The sequence below is a fragment of the Lutra lutra genome, chromosome 17, assembly GCF_902655055.1.
Source record: "Lutra lutra chromosome 17, mLutLut1.2, whole genome shotgun sequence".
Taxonomy (NCBI): Eukaryota; Metazoa; Chordata; class Mammalia; order Carnivora; family Mustelidae; genus Lutra; species Lutra lutra.
In genome coordinates, this window is record NC_062294.1 from 914,989 (window position 1) to 935,672 (window position 20,684).

At 64.3% G+C, this 20,684-nt stretch overlaps 1 protein-coding gene across 7 annotated transcripts in view; it reads left to right on the plus strand.

Annotated features, from left to right (window-relative positions):
• CBFA2T3 (CBFA2/RUNX1 partner transcriptional co-repressor 3) overlaps positions 1-20,221 on the plus strand; it is an 80,246-nt gene extending 60,025 nt beyond the window's left edge. For 4 of the 7 annotated variants that reach the window (XM_047710096.1, XM_047710098.1, XM_047710103.1 and 1 more), the window contains 9 exons: positions 3,472-3,710; positions 3,796-3,885; positions 8,052-8,233; positions 8,782-9,005; positions 11,616-11,701; positions 12,254-12,452; positions 12,797-12,865; positions 14,260-14,450; positions 15,878-20,221. In XM_047710096.1, the coding sequence (XP_047566052.1) occupies positions 3,472-3,710; positions 3,796-3,885; positions 8,052-8,233; positions 8,782-9,005; positions 11,616-11,701; positions 12,254-12,452; positions 12,797-12,865; positions 14,260-14,450; positions 15,878-16,177 (1,580 nt within the window). In that variant the 3' untranslated portion in view covers positions 16,178-20,221. The other 3 variants (XM_047710101.1, XM_047710102.1, XM_047710097.1) reach the window with 3 other exon arrangements.
• The last annotated feature ends 463 nt before the right edge of the window (positions 20,222-20,684 follow it).

Below are 20,684 nucleotides of genomic sequence, written 5' to 3' on the forward strand. Positions count from 1 at the left end.
AACCGTCCTGCATTGTTTACATCCCACGAGGCTTTTGTCCTTGCTGCCATCGTCGTGTGCTGTGCCCAGCCTCAGGGGGCCCAGCGTATCCCAGGAGCCGCGGTGCTGACGGGAGAGGGGCTGGCGGGAGGGGCTGCTTGTGGGTTCCATGTCCCAGCGCGACCCCCACCCAGGCCCCCGGGCCGGGGGAGCCACAGGGGTGCTCGCGTGTGCCCCCAAACCCCAGCCGGGGACACGTGTGCGGTCTAACTTAGTAACACACCTGTTGTGGGAATGAAAGCGCTTGTGGCCGGGGGTTATTTTCAGCGTCTCTTTAGCAAGTTGCTGAGACTGCCCAGCAGCCCGCGGGAGGGAACACAGGCGAGCGAGGGCAAGCAGGCCACCGGGAGGACCCAGGCGCCGAGGGCAAGCTGGTAAGAGGGCTGCAGGAGGTCAGGTCCAGGCCGGGCCGCGTGGGGGCCCAGGAGGTAGAGAAAGCCACTGGTCTCAGAGGCCTTGGGAAGCTCCAGACCCCGGGTGATGGCCCAGCTCTGCTGCAAGGAATCAGGCCCCTGCGGCGGTGAGCTCCCTGGGCCAGCAGAGCCCTCTCCTGGTCTGGGCACGGGGACGGCCAGTGGCTGTCATCACTCTTGACCAGGGCATCAGCTGGAGCTGATGGGAGAGAGAGAATGGGCCCAGCAGTGGGGTCCCCTGCTCTTCCGGAAGGTCCTCCGGACAGCACCTCGGAGAGGGTGAGGACGGCAACGCTTTCTGCCTATGTCCGGCGTTCACTGTCCATTGCAGAGCGAGGGAAGCCACAAATGAGGGGACACTCTGGGGCTGGTGTGTCCCCTCGAGGCCCTGGAAGGTGCCCCTGAGGCCATTCAGACCAGGGGGCGAACGGGGTCCAACTGTGGGTGCCTCCTGGGGAGGGGATGGCTGACGTGAGTGCGCAGGCCCCGTGTGGGGACAGGAGGCGGCGCGCACCGACCGGGCAGTGCCTTCTAAACTTCTACTGAGCAGAGGCCCGTTATTGACGAGTGGCCCCTGACACGGGAGCCATCAGGGCCAGGCCTTCCAGCTCCTCCCTGTGGTAGAAGGGCAGCCGAGACCATAATCCAGGGAACCATGGAGCGGAAGGGGACCAGCACCCGTCCTCCAGTTCAGGCCAAGGGCCACTTGTAAATGAAAAAATGGAGTCCAGGCCCCCCACTCACACCTCCCAGGCAGAGGTGAGGCCGCGGGCAGGATGCCCCCTCCCAGCCACGAGGGCAAGCCCGGGTCTATCTGCCGTTGAGGGCCTATGGTGTACGGGGGTCAACCCGCGGGGGGCAGGTGTTCTGGGGAAGTGCATGGAGTGTGCGTGGTCATGGCCACCTGTGGACTGGGTACCTCCTGGCCCACTCAGGGACTCACGGACTGATGTTTGCAAGTGTCTCTGGCCAGCGGGTCTGGGGGAGGAGGCCGGCATGGAAGGAAGTGTGGGCAGCGTCTGTGGGGCCAAGCCCGCCGACAGCAGCCTCCGGGTTAGCAGAGGGCTAGCGGGCTTGGGGGGGCGGGCATGAGCATGGGGGAGAGTGCAGTCCTGGGCCGGACTCAGGGGGAGCTGTGTCCCCCAGGCCTGCCGGGCAGGTGGAGGGGGTGATGTGGACCCGGGAAAGCCACAGCTGGGGGAAGGCTGAGGCCCAGGGAGGTGGTGGGCGTGTGGGCCCGTGCCTCCAGGCCAGGTGAGGCCAAGAGCATCTGCAGAGGACACTGCCCGGGCCCGGTGAGGATGAGCAGGGCAGCCGTGGTCCGGAATGGAACCCCCACCCCCATGGCCCCGGCCGGCGGACGTGCCAGGCGCTCAGGAGAAGCCACCTCACAGAGAGCAGACCCTGGCGGCATCCCCACCCCGGTCCCCAGAAAGGAGCTCCTGCCCCCTATCGCATGCTTGCCGGCTGCTGGGCCTCAGCCAGAGGTCCCTGGAGGGGCCAGAGCCCTGAGACAGTCTGTCCAGAGGGAGCAGCGGCCTTGAGCTGCCCCCCACCACTCCCCGGCTCGGGCTTCGTGCGCAGCCCAGCGGGAAGGGCGGGCGGGGTGGGGCCCTGAGGACGGCAGCTGCATGAGGGGGTGCAGGGGCCTGCGCACAGGGACCTCTGCTGGGCACGTGGGTGCTCTCGCACTTGCGTGTGGGGCTGTGTGCATGTGCGCATGTGCATGTGTTAGTATACGTGTGACGTGTGTGCATGTGTCCACGTGTATGTGTCCATGCATACATGTGTGTGCCTACGTGTGTGCGCGTGTGCATGAGCGTCCGTGTCCACTTGTATGCACATGTCTGTGTGTTCATGTGGGCCTGAGAGGACATGGGCATGTCTGCATGTAGGACACACATGCACCTGTGTACAGACACGAGTGTATGTGCATGGGAGAACGTGCAAGGATGCTGAGGCGGGGACAGGGGTGGGGAACAGAGGGTACGTGTCGGGGTACAGGGATCAGGTGCCACCAGAGGAATGGGCCAGTGAGTGTGCCGGGGGCTCAGTACAGGAACACGGGGGCCACCCTGAGCAGTTGCCTGGGCAGCTGGCAGAGGTGGCAAGGTGTGGGTGACCGCTGGGCGTATCAGACAAGCCTCAGAAACCCAGACATGTCACCCTCCCTCCCACATCTGGAGCCCCGGCCACTGTCACCACGGGCCCCAGCAGCCCCTGCTCTCTGCCATCTCTGCAGACCCTGGTCATTGAGGTCAGACTCCTGAGGCCAGGGGACTGGGATGCAGGCCAGGCTCAGGCTCAGCCTTTCCCTCTGTCCCTCAAAGCTGAGGAGTGAGGTCTTGTCCCAGAACATGGCACAGTGACCCCAGGTGTCTGCCATCCTGGAACACTGCCCCCGGTGTGGGGGCCATGGGGACCACCGGTGCCACTCCCTTGACCCTGGCAGCGTGCTCATCACAGCGGCCTCCGGTCCGCACAGGCGCCTGCCTGTCCTCCCTGCACAGCCCGGGGCTCCCGTGCATTCACCTCTGGGGTGTGGCAGCCCCAGACAGCAGCCCACCAGGAGCCTCCGGGCCAGGATCCAGCCCTACCCGTGCAGGGTGTCCAGGCCCCTCTGTGCCCCTACAAGCCCTGTTAGCGCAAGTGATCGGGCCTGTGGAGGCCATGGGGCACCACTCAGGGCCGTCATGGCCAAGGTGAGGGTCATGGCCTTTCTGGAACGGTGAGCCCCGATCCCCTGAATGGGGATAGAGGTCTACAGGTCCCTCGTGGAGGAGAAGCCCCTCTGCCCACTCCCAGCGGACCCCTGAGCAGCCTGGCGGGGGTCCTGGTGTGGCGTGTCCCTGGCTATGGAGGCACAGTCAGAGGACACGCCTGCCCAGCCCCACCCGCTGCTGACCTGGGCCCGTTTGCCCATCCGTGCAGGGCGTCCAGTGCCCCCGTGCCCCCGCTGCGGGCTCCAGCCCCGCGGCCCCCTGTGCCGTCGTCTTCAGCCCACCTCTCCCTCCCGCAGTGATGAACGGCGGTCACTCGCCCACAGCCGTCAACGGGGCGCCGTCCACGCCCAGTGGCTTCAGCAATGGCCCGGCCACCTCGTCCACGGCCTCGCTGTCTACGCAGCACCTGCCCCCGGCCTGCGGGACGCGGCAGCTCAGCAAGCTGAAGCGTTTCCTCACTGCCCTGCAGCAGTTCGGCACCGACATCTCCCCGGAGATCGGGGCGCGCGTGCGCACGCTGGTGCTGGGGCTCGTGGTGAGTGGGGCGGCCGGCAGGGCCGGTGGGCTGTGGGGCCGCGCCGCGGGGCTCAGGCTGACTGTGGCTGTATCTCCTTGCCCAGAACTCCACGCTCACCATCGAGGAGTTCCATTCCAAGCTTCAGGAGGCCACCAACTTCCCTCTGCGTCCCTTCGTCATCCCCTTCCTGAAGGTGAGCCCGCGTCCCCGTCCCCCAGCGGCGGGGCCCCCACGCCGTCCCATGTCTGTTCCCCGCCTGCCGTGACCAGGCACCACACTCGGCCCACCCCATGGGTTCCTGTGTGGGAACAGTGCTGACCAGCCAGGGCCGACTCCTACTCGTTGCGGCTGCAGACCAGCTCCTTCCAGTCCCAGGGCTCCGAGACCCTGCCCCCAGCTCAGTCCCACCGCCTTGGCCAAATGCATCCCTCCTCCCGCAGCACCTGCTGTGCGCCCAGTGGCCCGCAGGAGGCCTGGGGACGTGGTGTGAGGGAGCTCAGCCAGCCAGCCAGGGCTACAGATCAGCAGGGGTGAGGAGATGAGGGAGGGAGGCAGGTGGGCCACAGGGGACAGAGCAGCAGGGACTACACGCCTGGAGGCCCGAGGCAGGAATGTGTCTCCTGTGTTTGGTGTGAGGCTGGAGCAGATGGAGGGGAGAGCGACAGGGACAGATGGAGGGACGGGCCGACGGACAGACGGGTGGTGTCAGAGAGAACGAGGGCTGTGTGGCCAGACATGGAGGGCCATCAGCGGACCAGGGCCTCGGCGCAGGGAAGGGTAGTGGCGGGCCGACTGCAGCAGTAACGCGAGGGCTGTGAGCCATGTAGCTTCCTGGGCCCCAGCCCAGCGCCCCAGAGTCGGAATCTGCCTTGTGACAAGGGACCGGGTGGCTGTGTGCATACAAAGTAGGACAAGCATAGTTCTACAGCCCGCGGGGCCCTTTTCTCCTTGCGGGACTTCTCAGGGCCTTCCCTCCACCAGGAGGGTCTCATGTCTCTGGAGAGGGCAGAGGCGAAATGCTTCCCAAATGCATGTGACCCTGTGACACTTTACTTCTGAGCCCCTCTGGTGATCACAGAGCTTACTTAGGTGCTGCCGTCTCCCCGGGCCCTGCTCACTGGCGTGGCGGGCTCTGGCCAGGGCTGCCTTCCAGGGTCTTGAGGACAGACGAAGGCAGTTGCTCCTGCCCTTGAGCCCCGCCCCTGAGCTGCTGCTGTCAGCCTGGGCCAAGCTAGCTCAGCCCCTCGGACTTGGTTTCTACAAACATGCCATGGAAGTCGCCCTCGCCATTGGGAAGGCAGCAGATGCTCGCTTCATGTGGGGCGTCCTCATCTGGGCACGTCAACATCTGTGGACGAGGCCTGCTTAGAAAGCTCTTCCCAGCGCCCCTGCTGACCCCTGCCCCCACCGCAGCCCCGTGAGGGGACGGCACAGGATCCCCCACCGTTCTGGGCTCTCAGGTCCCCACTGTAGAGAGCTGCAGTCCGGACGCCCCGGGGCCATCAGACACCAAACCCGGGCCTTTGCAGGGCCTGCCCTGGGCTGGCACCGCGGTCCCTGCAGTCCCTGTCAAGGGGACCCTGGGTCCCACCCCACATCCGTCCTCTCCTCCCTACTTCCTGCCCTCCCGCCCACACCCTGCTGTGCTCACACCCTGAGCCGGGACGCCTGCGGCAGTGCCAACACTTGGGCCCATCTGGCAGTCATTCACAATTCATCAGGAGCCCTGCCCTCCTGCCCTGCCCTGCCCTCCCTCCTGCCACTTGCTGCTGACTCCAGGCTCCCCGTCTTTGGGGACACAGTGCGTCTGCTTATTCCATCAGATCAAATATTTACCGCAGATGTCGCAGTCCGTTCAGCTGCCCTCGTTTGCTGGAGGAGCGGGGCACATCCGGGGGCCCCTGCTCTGGGCCCAGCCAGGCCTCCGGCCCCCCGCCCCCAGCCCCGCCACCCCACACAAGGTCCTCCCAAACTCCCCTCAATGTGGCACCAGGCGGGTCACACCAGGACCCAGCACCGCCTGTGACGGTGCCCTCTGGCTCTATGTCCCCTCTGGCCACGGTGCCCTCGAAGGGCTCCCGGGGCTCTCACACCGAGATGCTCTCGTGGTCACCAGGCAGCTACGCTCTGTGCCTTGTCCCGCCACCCGCCCCCCGGGGGGGTGCTCAGGGCCAGCACACGGTCAAGGACACGGAGTCTGTCTCCCTCACCTGGAGCTCCAGGGTGCAGGCAGCTCCGTCGGCAGGCCGAGCCCCTGAGGTCCTGCCCCCATGCCACTCCAGTGGAAGCCCCAGCCACTTGAGAACACGGCACTGCGGGGGTGCACGAGCCTGGTTTCCCGTCTGGGACCTGGGCTGGAGGTGGGGAGCCCCTTCCCAAAGATTCACCACCGACCGGGCCCACCGTGGGGCACGAGCTGTCACAGGGGCCTTACCGCCTGCCAAAGAGGCAGGAACCATCACAGGCCTGGCTCAGAGCCCAGAGCTGGGGTCTCGGGTCGCCCCACAGTAACCCTCAATGGGGCAGAAGTGCATGAGGCTGGGAGGACAGGGAGCTTCGCACGGCCCCACTGCAAGTGAGACACGAGTGACAGGTCTCACCCAGGGTCCCAGGGCAGAGGCAGGGTGGCCTGACCACAGGGCCCGCAGCACCCCAGCTGCATGGGCATCAGGGAAGGCCCTGGACAGGCCACAGAAGCAGCACAAGCCCTCGTGAGACGGGGGCCCCAGCTCAGCCAAGCCCACAGTCGCACATGTCCATGCAAACGTTGATTTCCCTTTGGCCTGAGTTCCCGCCTGTGAAGAAGGGGGTTCAGGGCCTTCCTGCAGTGTTGGTGTTCACGGGGCTCTGGTGACCAGCTCAGCCTGTCAACATCGGTGGCTGGGTCTCCCCTGTGACCGGGGCCCTGGGAAAACAATGGGGATGACTGCCCCAGAGGCATGTGTGAGACCAGCTGCCCGCAGCCCACCCTCATTCTTCTGGCCTGTGGCTCCCCTATCCCCACCCCCACCAAGGACCCTGAGACCCCTGAACCCTCTTTTCAGCCTGACATGGTGCAGGCCTATGTGGTGGGGCTTCCCAGAAGCTGGGAGATGCTGCCCCACCCGGCCAGCCCTCCACCCTCGGCCCTGGCTCCCAGCTGGCCCCAGCCAGCCAGGAATCCAGATGTTTCCCTGGCCTGAAGAGCGACCAGCCGGCCAGCCGGTGCCCCAGCAGTCCCCACCCCGCTGAGCCAGCTGAGGGGAGACCATGGGGGGTGGGGAAGGGAGAGGAGGATGTTTGCCGTCTTCAGACCTCCCGGGACCTCCTTTCCCAGCTCATGCTCCTAACGTGTTCGACAGATGGCGGGCTGGCCCCTGTTCAGCTCTCCAAATAGAAAACAGGCCTAGCGGCCGGCTCTGCTTGACAAACCCACGCCGGCTGCCCGATCGGGTCTGGTTGGACGCGCCCACGGGGTGCTGGAGAGCCAGGAAGCGGCGGCTGCTCTGCGATGCCACGGGAAAGCTGGGGGATCGTGGGTATTTGCAAACACTCGGAGCTGCCGGCTCTCCCACGCAGCCCGCCTCTGGGCCCCCGTCCGGCCTGTCCCCTGCCCCCCACCATGCCGTTGGAGGAGCCCACGTGCAGCCCAGCAGCCCACGCTGGGGGGGGGGCGGTGGGAGCAGGCCTGGGGCCGCAGTGGCTGGGACTGCCCCTGGGTCCCGTGTCCCACCGTGGATGTGGGCTGTGCTCTCCTCACCCACAGGCACGGAACCAAGTGGTCATGTGTGTCCATGGGTGTTTGAAGGACCGCAGGAGGGGACGTGTGTGATGGTGCAAGTGGGGGTGGGCACGGTCCCACGTGTGCTCTGGGTTCCAGGCTGCTCGGGGCTGGGCTGGGCAGGGCACTGCAGGAGGTGGGAGAGCCAGGGCTGCGCCTCGGGGTCTGGAGCACACACGCAGAGCACTGCTCCCAGCTCCTCCTTTCATGGTCTGCTGTGGGGGGGGCTGCCCCCTTGCCCTCCCTGAGCCTCAGCTCTCCCCTCCACACAGCAGCTGACTGGTGCCCCCGCGGGTGAAGGCAGAGCCCTGCTTATGAGTCCTTCCTTGCCTTCTCTGGATGCCCCCAGGGGAGGAAGCTCGCCGAAGCGGGAAAACCCGAGCCTAGGGGTCCAGGATCTGGGCTCGGGCCCCCACTGCACCTCAGATCACTGTGCCCACCCCCATTCCCAGACTGTACTGGAGGAACCCCAGAGAACTCGTGCAGTGTGCCCGAGGTCCCAGAGCAGGGCTGGCCGCCAGCCTCCCAACTGTGCGTCAGAACACACTTGGGCCTTGGCCCTTGTCAGCAGTGACCGCCGCCGTCTCTCCCTGCCGCAGGCAAACCTGCCCTTGCTGCAGAGGGAACTCATGCACTGTGCCCGCCTCGCCAAGCAGACCCCCGCCCAGTACCTGGCCCAGCACGAGCAGCTCCTGCTGGACGCCAACGCCTCCTCCCCCGTCGACTCCTCGGAGCTCCTGCTGGACGCCAACGAGCATGGCAAGAGGAGGACCCCTGACAGGTAGTGGGGGCTGAGGGGGGAGGCCGCAGAGGGACGGGGTCCGGGGAGACCGCAGAGGGATGGGGTCTGGGGCTTGGCAACCCAGCGACTCGGGGGGCCCCTGAGAGGACAAGGGAGTGTTCAGGAGGGAGTCCGTGCGCCGGGAACGGCCTGGCTCTTTGCTTTGGGCTACAGGTGGACACGAGAGTCCAGGCACCTGAGGTCTCCAGGTGGCTGGGTTGGCCCTCAGTGGGGGCCACAATGCCAGACGCTTGTCTGGCCACTGGAGAATGCGTGGCTGTCTTCCTAGGCCCTCAGCAGAGGCTCAGGCTCCCTGACCGCGGCCCCAGGAGCCCAGATACCAGTGGGCAGTGGAAGCTGGCACGAGCCCCACAGGAGGAGGGAGAGTCGGGGGGCTGGGCTGGGCCTTGTCTCTCTCCTTGTGCATCTGTCTCTGCCCTGTGGCTCTTTCTCCTTCTCCCTACCCGTGCCTGTCTCTCTTTCACCCCTCCTGCCCGGGGTTCTGTCCACGGTTTGTGGTCTGTGACCTCACCTGCTCTTTGGGTCAGGACCAAAGACAATGGGTCAGACCGTGACCCACTGCACCCCGACCACCTCAGCAAACGGCCGTGCACCCTGAGCCCCGCCCAGCGCTACAGCCCCAGCAACGGGCTGCCCCACCCCACGCCGCCCCCGCACTACCGCCTGGAGGACATGGCCATGGCCCACCACTTCCGCGACTCCTACCGCCACCCTGACCCCCGGGAGCTGCGGGAGCGCCATCGGCAGCTCGGTGAGCAGAGCACGGGTGGCCCATGTGGGCCTGCACGGGCTGGGGAGTGACACAGAGCCGAGGTGAGAGATAGGCAGATGCCTCTGGGCCTTGTCTGTCCAGGAAGGATGCTGAGGTGTGGGGGAGTCCAGGTGTGGGGGAGGATTGGAGTGGGGCGTGCCCCTGGCCTTAGCGAGGGCCATCTTTCCCAGCCCTCTGTCTTGGGGGTCTGACATCCCTGATGGGTGGGGGGGCCTCCCTCCCCTGGCGGGAAGGGGTGTGGTTGCAGAGCTGCCTGCCCCCTGGGACCAGGCATTCCCTCTATAGGAACCTAGAAGGTCGTTGGCTGCTGGCCAGGTCCACACAGGATGTGCTGCCTGGGGGTTGTGGGTCCCGCGGGTCAGCAGGAGGCTGGGGTCCCGGCCGGCCAGCAGGAGACCCTGTTAGGCAGGCTGGGCGTGTGAGTCCACTTCCAGGGACTCCCACCCTCTGGGCCCAGGATCCCGAGAGAAAGCAAATGCCCCCTAAGACTCACGAGCCCTCTCCGAGTACCACTGACGACACAGGGCGTGTCCAGCTCTCTGAGTGGGAGAGTGAGGCCCACATACCAGATCCCAGTGCGTGAGGGAGGGACGTGCAGGAGTCCGCTCTCGGGGGACAGAGGGAGCCTCGGAGAGGCACCAGCTCCCACCCTGCAGCCCCCATGCATCCTCTGACCTCCCAGGCTCAGTCTCGTCCTCTGTCAGCCTGCAGGCGTCCCTCCCCTCCGGGCGGCGTGAGGAGACCTCACACGGGGCCTGGCACAGGGGAAGGCCTGGCACTGACCGGAGGGCAGGCCCACATCACAGATGAGGAGACCCAGAAAACCCAGTGCATGTGCCCAAAGTCTTCTCGTCCTACCTGCCTGACCTTCTGACCCCCTCTGTGTTGAGGACTAAGAGATGAAGAGAACCAGCCCACACCCCAGGGCCCCCAGCGTCCTGGGGAACAGCCTGGAAACACCTGCCCCAGAGAGTCCCAGGGCGCCCTTGGGGGGCCCAGAGGCAGGGTCAGCAGAGGCCTCGCCCTGTACAAGGCCATCTCCCCACCCTCACCCTGCGGAAGTTTCCAGGGCCTGGGCCCAGGCAGCAGGTGACAGCGTCTGGCTCCCTGCAGCCGGTCGGGCAGGTGCTAATTCCCACCCGCTTCTGCTAATGCAAAAATAAACTCCAGCTGTCAGGCACATCTAAGCCACTATTTTGGTTGGGGTGTGGGCACAGGCCCTGGTTCCTCGGGTGGCAGGGCCGGGTGGTGGACGGCAGGCTGGGGCCGCCACCTCTCACTCTCATTCCCGCAGCACTTTGAAGAGGCATTTCAGGTTTGGGGAGGCTAGAGGATCCTCAGGGACTGGAAAAGACCTAAACAGTGAGAGCCCAGGCCGGGCAGCCCCGGCCAGCCCTGGGTTACCGGGCATAGGCTCGGGGCCCCGAGATGGGAGCACCCAACGCAGCATGCGGCCCAGAGCCTCTGAGCTGTCAGGAACAGCACGAGGACAGGCAGGCACTGCTGCGTTGGTTCAGGGCTGTGCCTCACCCCCGCTGGGAAGCAGGGAGGACACGCCGTTGTTTCAGTCGCTGGAGCTCTGCCGGCCAGTAGCTGAGGGCACACTTGAGGCTCGGGCTGAGCTTGGGGGGTCTTGGGCAGTCACACCCCAAGCCAGCCTCGGTGTTCTCGTCTGTTGGATGGGAGCGACGGTAGAAGCCACCTTGGGGGGCCCTCCCCGCCCGTGACCCTCCGGAGAGCCTTCTCACACCCTGGAAGGTCAGCAGGGTAGGGAAATGCACACGGAGCGCTGAGGAGAAGGGGCCTGTAGAGAACAAGGGTTTCCCAGACCTCCCTGTCTCCCAGGGGGCCCCCTTGGACCCAGCAGATGGGCCAGAGCCCAGCCTCTTGTCCCACTGGACTTTGACCCAGGAGACTCAGCAGCCCTGCCCAGGACAGAATGAAGTGGGCAGCAGCCAGGACTGTTTCCCATGCAGATCCCTGTGGGGCTGAATGAATTCCCAAGGGCTCGGGGCTGTTGAGGAGGGGGCCTGGGACCTGGGCTTTGAGGGGTGTGTAGGAGTCCAGCTGGCTGCCAGGGCGTAGGGCAGCGTGGGCTGAAGCCGGGCTGGAGCCGGGCACCGGCCAGTTACCCCTGACAGTTTGGAGGAGGGACAAGGCCATCAAAGTGGGGCCTGAGGCAGCTTCATGGGCAGCTGCAGCAGGGAAAGGGAGATACGCTCGGTTTGGAGACAGGGAGGTGGGGGAGAGGTGGCCCAGCCTGGACTGAGGGATGGGAACCCGTCTCTTCCTCCCAAACATGGAGCAGAGGCCAGGCCTGTTCTTGACCTCCCCCCAAAGGCAGTGGACAGAGGGTCCGTGTTCAGGGTCCTCCTCCTCACCCTCTCCACTTCCTTTAGGCGGGCAAAGCCGAGCCCAAGGACAGATCCTGGGGTGAGGGGCGGAGCTTGGGAGCACAGGGCGGGGCCTGGAGGGCATGGGGCTGGGGAAGGGACGCAGGAAAGACCATTGCCGGGCATGAGGGGCGGGGTCTGCGGGACAGGGGGGCCTGGGATGGGGGTCTGGACTGAGCATCCGCACACCCTGTAGCGGCACAGGGGTCCCGGCAGGAGGAGGTGATCGACCACAGGCTCACGGAGCGGGAGTGGGCGGAGGAGTGGAAGCATGTCAACAACGTGAGTGTCCAGGCCCAGCACCCGGAGACTCCTGGGGCTCCGCCCAGCCCGTGGGGCCCTGGGGCTGGGGGGGGCGGGGGGCGGGGACAGGCTCCCTGTGGGCCCACTTTGCTATGCGCCTACTTGCCCGGCCGGTCAGCCCCTCAGAACCATCGCATCTCTGCCCCTAGGGAGCACCTCTGCCTCTGGGAGAAAGGGGGCTTGGGGGTTGGGACCCCTTCCACACTGTGTTCAGGGTCATCCCTCCCCTGCTTCCTTTGTGGGAAGGGAGCCCAGGCAGGTGTGGCCCCCAGAGCAGCTCTGGCCCATCTGCTCTCACCCGGCAGAGCACAGCCTGGAGCGTTGAAAGAGCGGCTACCACCCCCACCCCAGGCCGCGCCTTTCCAGGCCGCAGGGGGCAGTTTTCACACCGTGGCCCGGAGCGCACTGGGGCGGGCCCTCGTGGCCGGCAGGCTGGCCCAGGCCCAGGGCGTAGGAGAAGTTCCGTGGCCGTCCCCCACAGAGCAGCCCCCCAGCCCCACACGCTCCCTGCCCCCGCCTGCCCGCCCACAGCTTCTGAACTGCATCATGGACATGGCCGAGAAGACACGGCGCTCACTCACGGTGCTGCGCCAGTGCCAAGAAGCCGACCGGGAGGAGCTCAGCCACTGGGTCCGCCGCTGCAGTGACAGCGAGGATGCCAAGAAGGGCCCCGCACCTACCCCCGCCCGGGCCCTCAACAGCTCCCCGGGTGCACAGGGGTCTCTACTAGGTGCGTGCGAGGGGGCACCATGGGGGGCAGGGGTGCACGGCAGGGGCGTCGAGGACCGGTACCCCCATTCTGGCACTACGGTATAAGGATACAGCCCAAAGCCTTGGAAGCCCTGACTCAGGGAAGGTGACGGTGGAAACCGAGTGAGGCCCAGGTCCCAGCCGAGGCCAAGGGGCCCCAGAGTGTCCTCCTTCCTGGCAGTGCCCTGCCCCCCCCTGCAGCGGATAGAGGGTTCCGACCCAGGGGCGTGCCAGGAGACCCCCTGCAGGGACACACACTGTGTTCCCCTTACCTGGCCGGGGGTGGCCTGTTCGGTGTGTGACACTCACGTCCCTGTGTTGCAGACGCCCACCGGGAGTTCATGCCTCGGACCCTCTCTGGCTACATGCCCGAGGAGATATGGAGGAAGGCTGGTGAGTGCGGGGGGGGGGGGGCACCCGGCCTGCCCTCTGTGCCCTGCCATCTGCAAGGGCTTCCGTCAGCGTGGGGCGCACAGGGCTCTGCGGACCCTGTGGGAAGGCTCAGGGCGCACATAGTATTCAGTGTAGGACAGTGGCCACCTGCCTCCTTCAGGCAAACGAGTGTGCCGCTCAGCAGCACCGACTGGGTCCCTGGGTCTTGCACACACGCGCGTGTGCACAGACACACGTAGGGGAGACAAAGAGCTGGGGTGCCTGTGGCCTTCTGGGTGTGGCACAGAGTCCCGTGCCACATGGGGACACACTATGGGGAGGGCCGGGCAGAAGTAGGAGCCAGAAGGCAGCTTGAGGAAAAAAAGGGGGCGGGGGCTCCCTTGGGGGGCCCCCCAGGGAGAAAAGCAAGAGGGTCCCTGAGATGCTTTGGTTCATGAATGGATTCAAGGGGAAGTGTAAGGCAGAGGGAGAGAGTCTCAGAATCTTGAGAGTGGAGAGAGGGGAGTGTCCCCTCCCCAGACTCAGAGACCGAGAGGCCACAGACGGTAGCAGCTGCCTGGAGCAAGATGGGGGAGGCCCAGGCCTGGACAGTGGGAGGGGGTCCTCATGTCCCTTGGCCTGTCCCCTCTGCCTCCATCTGCCCCTGGGAGACACTTGGCGACAGCTGCACGGCACTCCCGGGGTGACCTGGGGGCAGGCAGCTCTCACGAGCTCCGCTGGCAGCCCACCATACCCGGCATGCAAAGGCTCTCACGGAAGGCTCCTTGAGCCCTGCTCATCCCTGCCCACATCCCCGCACACCACTGCAGGAAGAGCACCGTCAGGTAAACTGAGGCAGGCCTGAGCGGCCTTGGGTCATTGCCAGGGCTGGAGGCACCGTGAAACCCAAACAGACGCTCTGGGCTCAGCCAAACAGCTGAGCTCACGCCGCAGCTCCAGGCGGGCTTGTCTTCAGGCGGGAGCAGGCCGGAGGCAGCATGGGTGGGTGACAGAGGCCTTCCAGAGTGACAGCAAGGCAGAGCCCTAGAGCGGGCAACCCTGGACTGCTTCAGCACAGCCCAGGAGAAGCAGACCGTCCAGGGGGCAGACCAGTATAGCTCTGGTTCTCAAGGTGGGTGCCGGCACCAGCAGCATCAGCGTCGCTTGGAACTCGTGGGTTCCGAGGTTCCAGGGTTCATTCTCTCATGCCCATGGGGTCCACGTCAGGGTGGGCTTGGCCACGCCCCCCAGGGCAGTGCCACCACACTCTGAGGTTTGGGAACAGCAGCGAAGGGCCAGGCTTGGGAGACGCTCCCACACCAGTCTGCCACACGCGTGCTGGTCGCAGGTGCACACAATGCAAGGAGGCCCGGCGGGGCCTGGCGGCGTGTGGACAGCCCGCGTGTCGTTTGCAGAGGAGGCGGTGAATGAAGTGAAGCGGCAGGCCATGTCCGAGCTGCAGAAAGCCGTGTCGGACGCGGAGCGGAAGGCCCACGAGCTCATCAGCACGGAGCGCGCCAAGATGGAGCGTGCCTTGGCCGAAGCCCGGCGGCAGGCATCGGAGGACGCCCTGACCGTCGTCAACCAGCAGGAGGACTCCAGCGAGGTACGGCTGCCCGCCGGCCCCCCACCCCGGCCCCAGCCTCCAGGTCCAGGGCCCGAACCCTCACTGTGTCACCTCCCAGCCTCAGGACCTTGGGCAGCTGGGGCTCACCATCGCGCGGATGCGGACACTGAAGGCTCCAGGGCTAGGTGGCTTGCTCTAGGCCACGCCGGAGGCCTCATGGGCCAGGATTCAAACCTAGGCCGGCCGACGCCCATGTTCCGGCTAACCAGTGACAGCAGGGGCACCAGGCGAGTGGAGACCGCAGGTGCACAAGGAGCGCCTCCCTGGCTGCAGCCCACATGTGTGCCCAGCAGGGGCGTGAGCGCCAGCATCCTGCTTGTGCCTGGGTATCAGGGGCTGGGCGGGGTCCAGGAGAGCAAGGGCCGGGGTGCCTCTCGTCCTCATCCAGAAAGGGCTCTCGTGTCAGAGGAGTCAGGGGAAGGGAGACAGCTTGTCCAGGGGCTCCTGGAACTGCCCTTTGGAAGGGACACACCTCCAGAGCCCTGGTGTGTGCGTGTGTGCGGACGGGCCCCGAGGGTCAACTCGTGCGTCTGCAGCGGCTGCTTCCGCAGACACTGAGCTCGGGAGGAGCAGGCCGGTAGAGCAGGCGGACTGCTCTGGGCTGGGGCAGGGACATGTGAGCAGAGAGTCCTGGAGGAGGTGAGAGCAAGCCAGGCAGGGACCTGGGGGAGCAGTGCCCCCGCGAGGAAGGGGCGGTGAGGACGGAGGCAGGGGCACGCCGGGCCGAGTGAGGACGGTGCGGCCGAGCGGAGCAAGCGCGGAGGCCCAAGAGGCTCTGGGGGCCGACTAGATGCTGGGCCTTCCTCCTGGGGCAGGCATGGGCTCCCCGACCCTCGGCCTGGCTGCCAGCTCGGGTCCCTGCTGGTATCCCTGCCCACCTTTTGCTCACGTGCACGGCTGAAGTTACTGCTCATCCCACAGAAAGGGAGCAGATGCCCGATGGCCTGAGGCAGGCCTGGCCGTGCACCCCACACTGGAGCCTGGCAGTCTTTAACCAGCCAGGGCGCCATGTTCTGGGGTTGGAGCCCAGCTAACCTGGGAGGGCTTCCTGGAAGAGAGGACAGGGTGTGACTGCCTTCCCTCCTGAGGACCCACAGTCCTGTAAATGCCACATGAACCTGACTGCAGCTGGCTGGAATTGTGTGCCCCGGTAGTGCAAGTCTGATCCCCAGAACGGCCTAGCCAGGTGGCCGTGGTCATGGCTGTGGCTGCTGAAGGCCACCCACGAGCTGTGGCGAGTCACTGGTCAGGGCCGTCCTCTTCTCGCTCTGTGATGCCGTGGCCAGACCAAGTGCGTGTGTTTGCGGTGTGTGCCACCCCCGTCGGCCAGGCCAGGCACCTGGGTGGATGGGACCCAGCGTCCGCCCCCTAGCCACCCCCTGACCATGTCCCCCCTCCCCACCCAGAGCTGCTGGAACTGCGGGCGCAAGGCTAGCGAGACGTGCAGCGGCTGCAACGCGGCGCGCTACTGTGGCGCCTTCTGCCAGCACCGGGACTGGGAGAAGCACCACCACGTGTGCGGCCAGAGCCTGCAGGGCCCCTCGGCTGCCGTGGCCGACCCGGGACCCGCACCGCCCGACGCCACAGCCAGCCTGGGCCCCTGCCTGCCCACGGGCGCCGCCAGCCCCAGCGAGGCCAGCTCTGCGGGGCCCTCCCGCCCCGGCTCGCCTGGCCCGCCTGGGCCCCTGGACGCAGCGCCCCGCTGACCCGCCCCCGCCCCCTGCCCAAGGGTCCCCAACCCGGCCGGGGCCCACGGATGCCGAGCCCTCTGGCCCTGCCCGGCCCCAGCCCCCCTGGGCCCTGGAGCCACTGCTGCTACTGCTTCTCTCCAAAAGAAAACAGAACCAACAAAGACTGCATCAACGCAACTTCCTCAGCGACCTGGTGGTCTCAGCACGACCGCGTGTCCTCAGAGACCCCCCGCGACAGAGCGGCCTGGCCACCGCCCACTCGCGCTCTCCTGTGTCTCTGTCTCTGTGACCCTTGTACTCTTTCTCTTGAAGATGAAATCTGTTTGGTGGCTTATATTTTCAGTGAAGAATTTTGGGGGGTTTGTGGAATAGACCTACTGAGAAGTAGACAAAGGAAACGGGGGTTTTGTCCCCTTCGTGATTAAAAAGGGAAACAGAAAATGGACATGTTCCAGTGAGGTCGGAGCCGCCGTGGCCCAGGAGCTCTTCCCAGGGCGTGGGCCAATGTGGTGAAGACAGTAAGAACGATTCCAATTTCCAACTCAAGAAACATTTTTCAGAGTTTTTTTTCCTTTAATGTTAAACTCTTTGGCTTTAAGTAGAAATCCAAAAAGTTTTTTTAAAAAAAAAAAAAAGAAAGGAAAACCATTCCTGTAAGCTACCTTGCCAGCTAGCTAGCCAAGGACGCCGGACACACCTCTGCTCCAAAGGAAACCCAAAAAACAAACACAAGACATCAAAATCCAAAATGGTTTTGTCACTGCCAAAGTATTTTGTCCACGGTTTTACTCTACTCTTGGATTTGTTCAGGTGTCGTCCTGTTCTCTTGCTTTGACTCCATGTCTGGAGTGTGGGGACCGCCGGATCTAGAGGGTTTCGCTCAACGAGAGGTCCCTTGGGTTTCTCTGCCGCGGTGGAGGGCGCCCTGCCCACGTGCGTGCAGGGGCCACCCCCGTCTGTCCCCACACTCTCCGTGAATCTTTATCACGCTGCATGTTTTCCACGCGTGGGAAAGCGCTAACGTGTCCTTCCCAGGAGAGAATAACTCTGAAACCAAACTGTGACAATCTTTTGGGTTGATCCTTGACTGCTTCTGAAAGCTCGAGGAGATGGCATCTGGGCCTTGGAAACGCTGCTTCTCCGTCTCTCCTCCTCTACCTCCCCTTGCACCCCACGAGACTGCCTGCCGCCACCCCGGCCCTGGGGTCTGCTGTCCCCACTCTCCGCTCTGCACGCTGTTGCAGAAATAGAAGGAAAGTTGCAAACGAGAATGCCCTCGCTGGCCTGCTGGAGGCTGGGTCGGCCGCAGGGAGCCCCGCGTTTCTGTGCCGCTGTGGGGCCCCCAGCCCCGTCTCCTCACCCCACTCAGCTGCCCCAACCCTCTCACAGAGGACGTAAGAGAGTAGGGAAGCCCTCGTGCGGGGACTCCTTAGGTGGACCTGCGGCGGCTCTCGGTCTGGCGTTTTCTCGCATCACTGGGAGGGGTTCCCAGGACCGCAGTATGGGGAGTGACCAGCTACTGAAACTGGGGTTCTTGGGGGCCCCACCAAGAGGCTGGAAGTCCTAGTATATGCTAATGTGAATGTATATAGTTCTCGAAGAGGTCCAAATCATGATGTTCATGGTGGTGATGACAGAGAAGGGTTGTTTGCCAAATAAAAACAGAGAAACCGCCGGAGCACAGATATCTCAGAAAATAGATTTTCAAAGAAATCGAAACTGTGGTCCTGCGGGGAGCAGTGGGTTTGTGTGATCGCTGTGATCTCCCAGAGCTGTAGGAGTTCATCGTTCAGTCCTGGGAGGATGGGTTCCATCCAGGAGCCACAGCCATGGGCCTTCCCGAGTCCTGCCTGATGGTAAACCCGAATCTCGAAGTCGAGACAGGCCTACCTTCTCCGGAAATGTCCCCGGGCTCGAGCCACGGGGCCAGGCACCTGTCAAAGGTCCGCTTCCATGGGTTTCGGAAAAGCAAGGACCGGTGTGGGATTTGGGCTCTCGATGAGACTCTGGACCCGCCTGCCGTGCGTCCAGGCTTCCGTCTTTCTCTCTGGCAAGCGCCGAACCTATGAAAACAGCTGTGTGGGTGGTGTACCTTGGAGGCAGGTGCTTTTGGACTCGGTTCCCCAAGGTTGTGTCCAGAGTGTGTCTGCCCTGAGTAACCTGGGGGTCTGGGTGAGCAGGGCTGAGACCCAGATGAGCCAGGTCCCCGACGTCAGGACTAGGCTGAGGCTGCTGGTCCGAGGCGAGGCGTGCAGGAGCCCTCCCCTGGGGCCCACTGGCATGCGCTGCCAGCCTGTCTCCCCGCTCCTCACAAGGCCCCCCTCAGGGTCAAGCAGGTGCATCAGGGAATGTAGTGTGTCAGCTGGCCCGGGGGTCTGAGATGGGGCAGCCCCTCCCACCGTCGCTGTTGGGAACTGGTCCCTCTCCAGCCCGCTCTGAAAGGCCGTCTTCCCAGTGTTGTTCCCCCACCCATGTCCCGCATATCAAGAAGCCAGCTCCCAGGGGACTGCAGGAGCCCGGCATGGAGAGCCTACCGATCAGATCGCAGGCCAACAGTGGAGCCCCTGCAGGCTGAGAGCACAGCAGCTGGGGCAGGGGGCCTGCAGGGAGGAAGCTGAAGCTTCGCGCCAGCCACCGGGAGCTGTCCCGGGAAGCTCTGTGTCTGCCAATGCCCAAAGCTCCTCCCACCCAGGGCACTGGGGCCTAGTCCAGGTTTTGGGAGCTGGTGTTCCTGTCCGTCATGTGCTCAGGCCCCATTCGGCCAAAGACCTCACAGCAGCACCAAACACAGAATCGATAGCTTTGGGGAGGGGCCGTGGCAGAGTTTCTGCCATTAGGAGATGGGCTGGAGTGTGCGCCTGCCTTTCTTATGCAAAGAGGAGGTCTGCAGAAGGGGATCTAGGCTCCTGCTCTCTGCTCAGAGACCCTCGTGCCCCGCTACCTCCTAAGCTTGTAAACCACTGGCCAGTCTCCTTCCCACCGGCCAGCGCCAGGGTTAGACACACAGGTGACTCAAAGCTTCAGTGAGACGCTGGTGCTCATGGAGCCTCCCTCCCCCTAAATCAAGCTCAAAGGGTTCATCTCCCATTCTGAGCCCCAGGCTACCACAGCAAGGCAGAGCGAGGCAGCCAGCCAGGCAGCAGCCAGAGCTCCCTCGTCCCAAGCCCAGGCGCATACAGTGCGCAGACGGGGCGGGGGGGGGGGGGCAACGAGAAGGAGGCTGGCACCCCTAGGCCCTCCCACCTCCCAGTGTTTGACCCCCTCAACCTTTCCCACCCACTCCTCTATCTCCTTGTTTCCCATCTTGCCGTGGACCCATTAGGACATGTCACCATCCCCAGGTGGTGTCTTGGTGGGGGGGGGTGTCCCTACAAAGATTAGTGCCTCCTACTCCACGTGTGAACAGGCTGGGCTACCCCGGACTCCACCAGAATAGAGGGTCCCCATCCCTACAGCTCATCACGACCAAAGGGAAGCCTTGGGTGTTACCAGGGGCAAAGAGGAAAACTGGGAGACAGTCTTGGAGGTCCAGAAGGGTCAGGGACAGGATGAGAGGAGGCAGGTGCCCAGGCCAGGGACTGCCCCATGCGCTCCACAGAGGGAGCTACTCATCAGGGCGTCTAGAGGTTCAGCAGCAGAGGGAGACGGACAGGCCAGGGGCTAGGAGGTATTGGTTTGCTTTCATCTCAATGACATGGTAGGAAGGGATCAGGACAGGCCCAAATTTCTGTTTGCCAATTTTCTGAAACATATCTTCAAAATGACACCAAAGGCCCTTCACTGTTCTCCATCTGTCCTGCCTGTTCTAGCCTACTATAGCCAGCATGCTGGTCGTTATTCTGCCCATCCCCCCAGCCAGACTACAATTGTTTCTCAATTCTTTTATTACATCAGCTAACCCTTCTAACCAGTCATCTATCTGGCCATCCATCCACTCACCCACCCATCCACCCATGGACTGATCCATCCGTCCACCCAACCACCTATCCACCCACCCATCCATCCACCCACGCATCCATCCTTTTTGTCCATCCATCTGTCGATCCATCCATCCATCCACCTACCCATCCATCCATGCACTGATCCATCCATCCACCTGTCCATCCATCCACATATCCATCCATCCACCCATCCATCCTTTTTGTCCATCCACCTGTCGATCCATCCATCCATCCATCCACCTGTCCATCATTCATCTATCTACCCATCCATCTGTCCATCTACTATCCATTCATCCATTCACCTGTCCATCCACACACCCATGTCCAGAAGGGTCAGGGGCAGGACAAGGGGAGACAGATGCCCAGGCCAGGGACTGCCCCATGTCCATCCTCCCATCTATCCATCCATCCACGCACCCAGTCATCCACCCATCCAATTATCCACCCACCGACCCACCCACCCATCCATCTACCGGTCCATCCATACATTCACTCATCATCCATCCGTCCATCCATCCATCCACCCAAACACCCATCCACTCATCTGTTCACCCACCCACCCACCAACTTACGCATTCAGC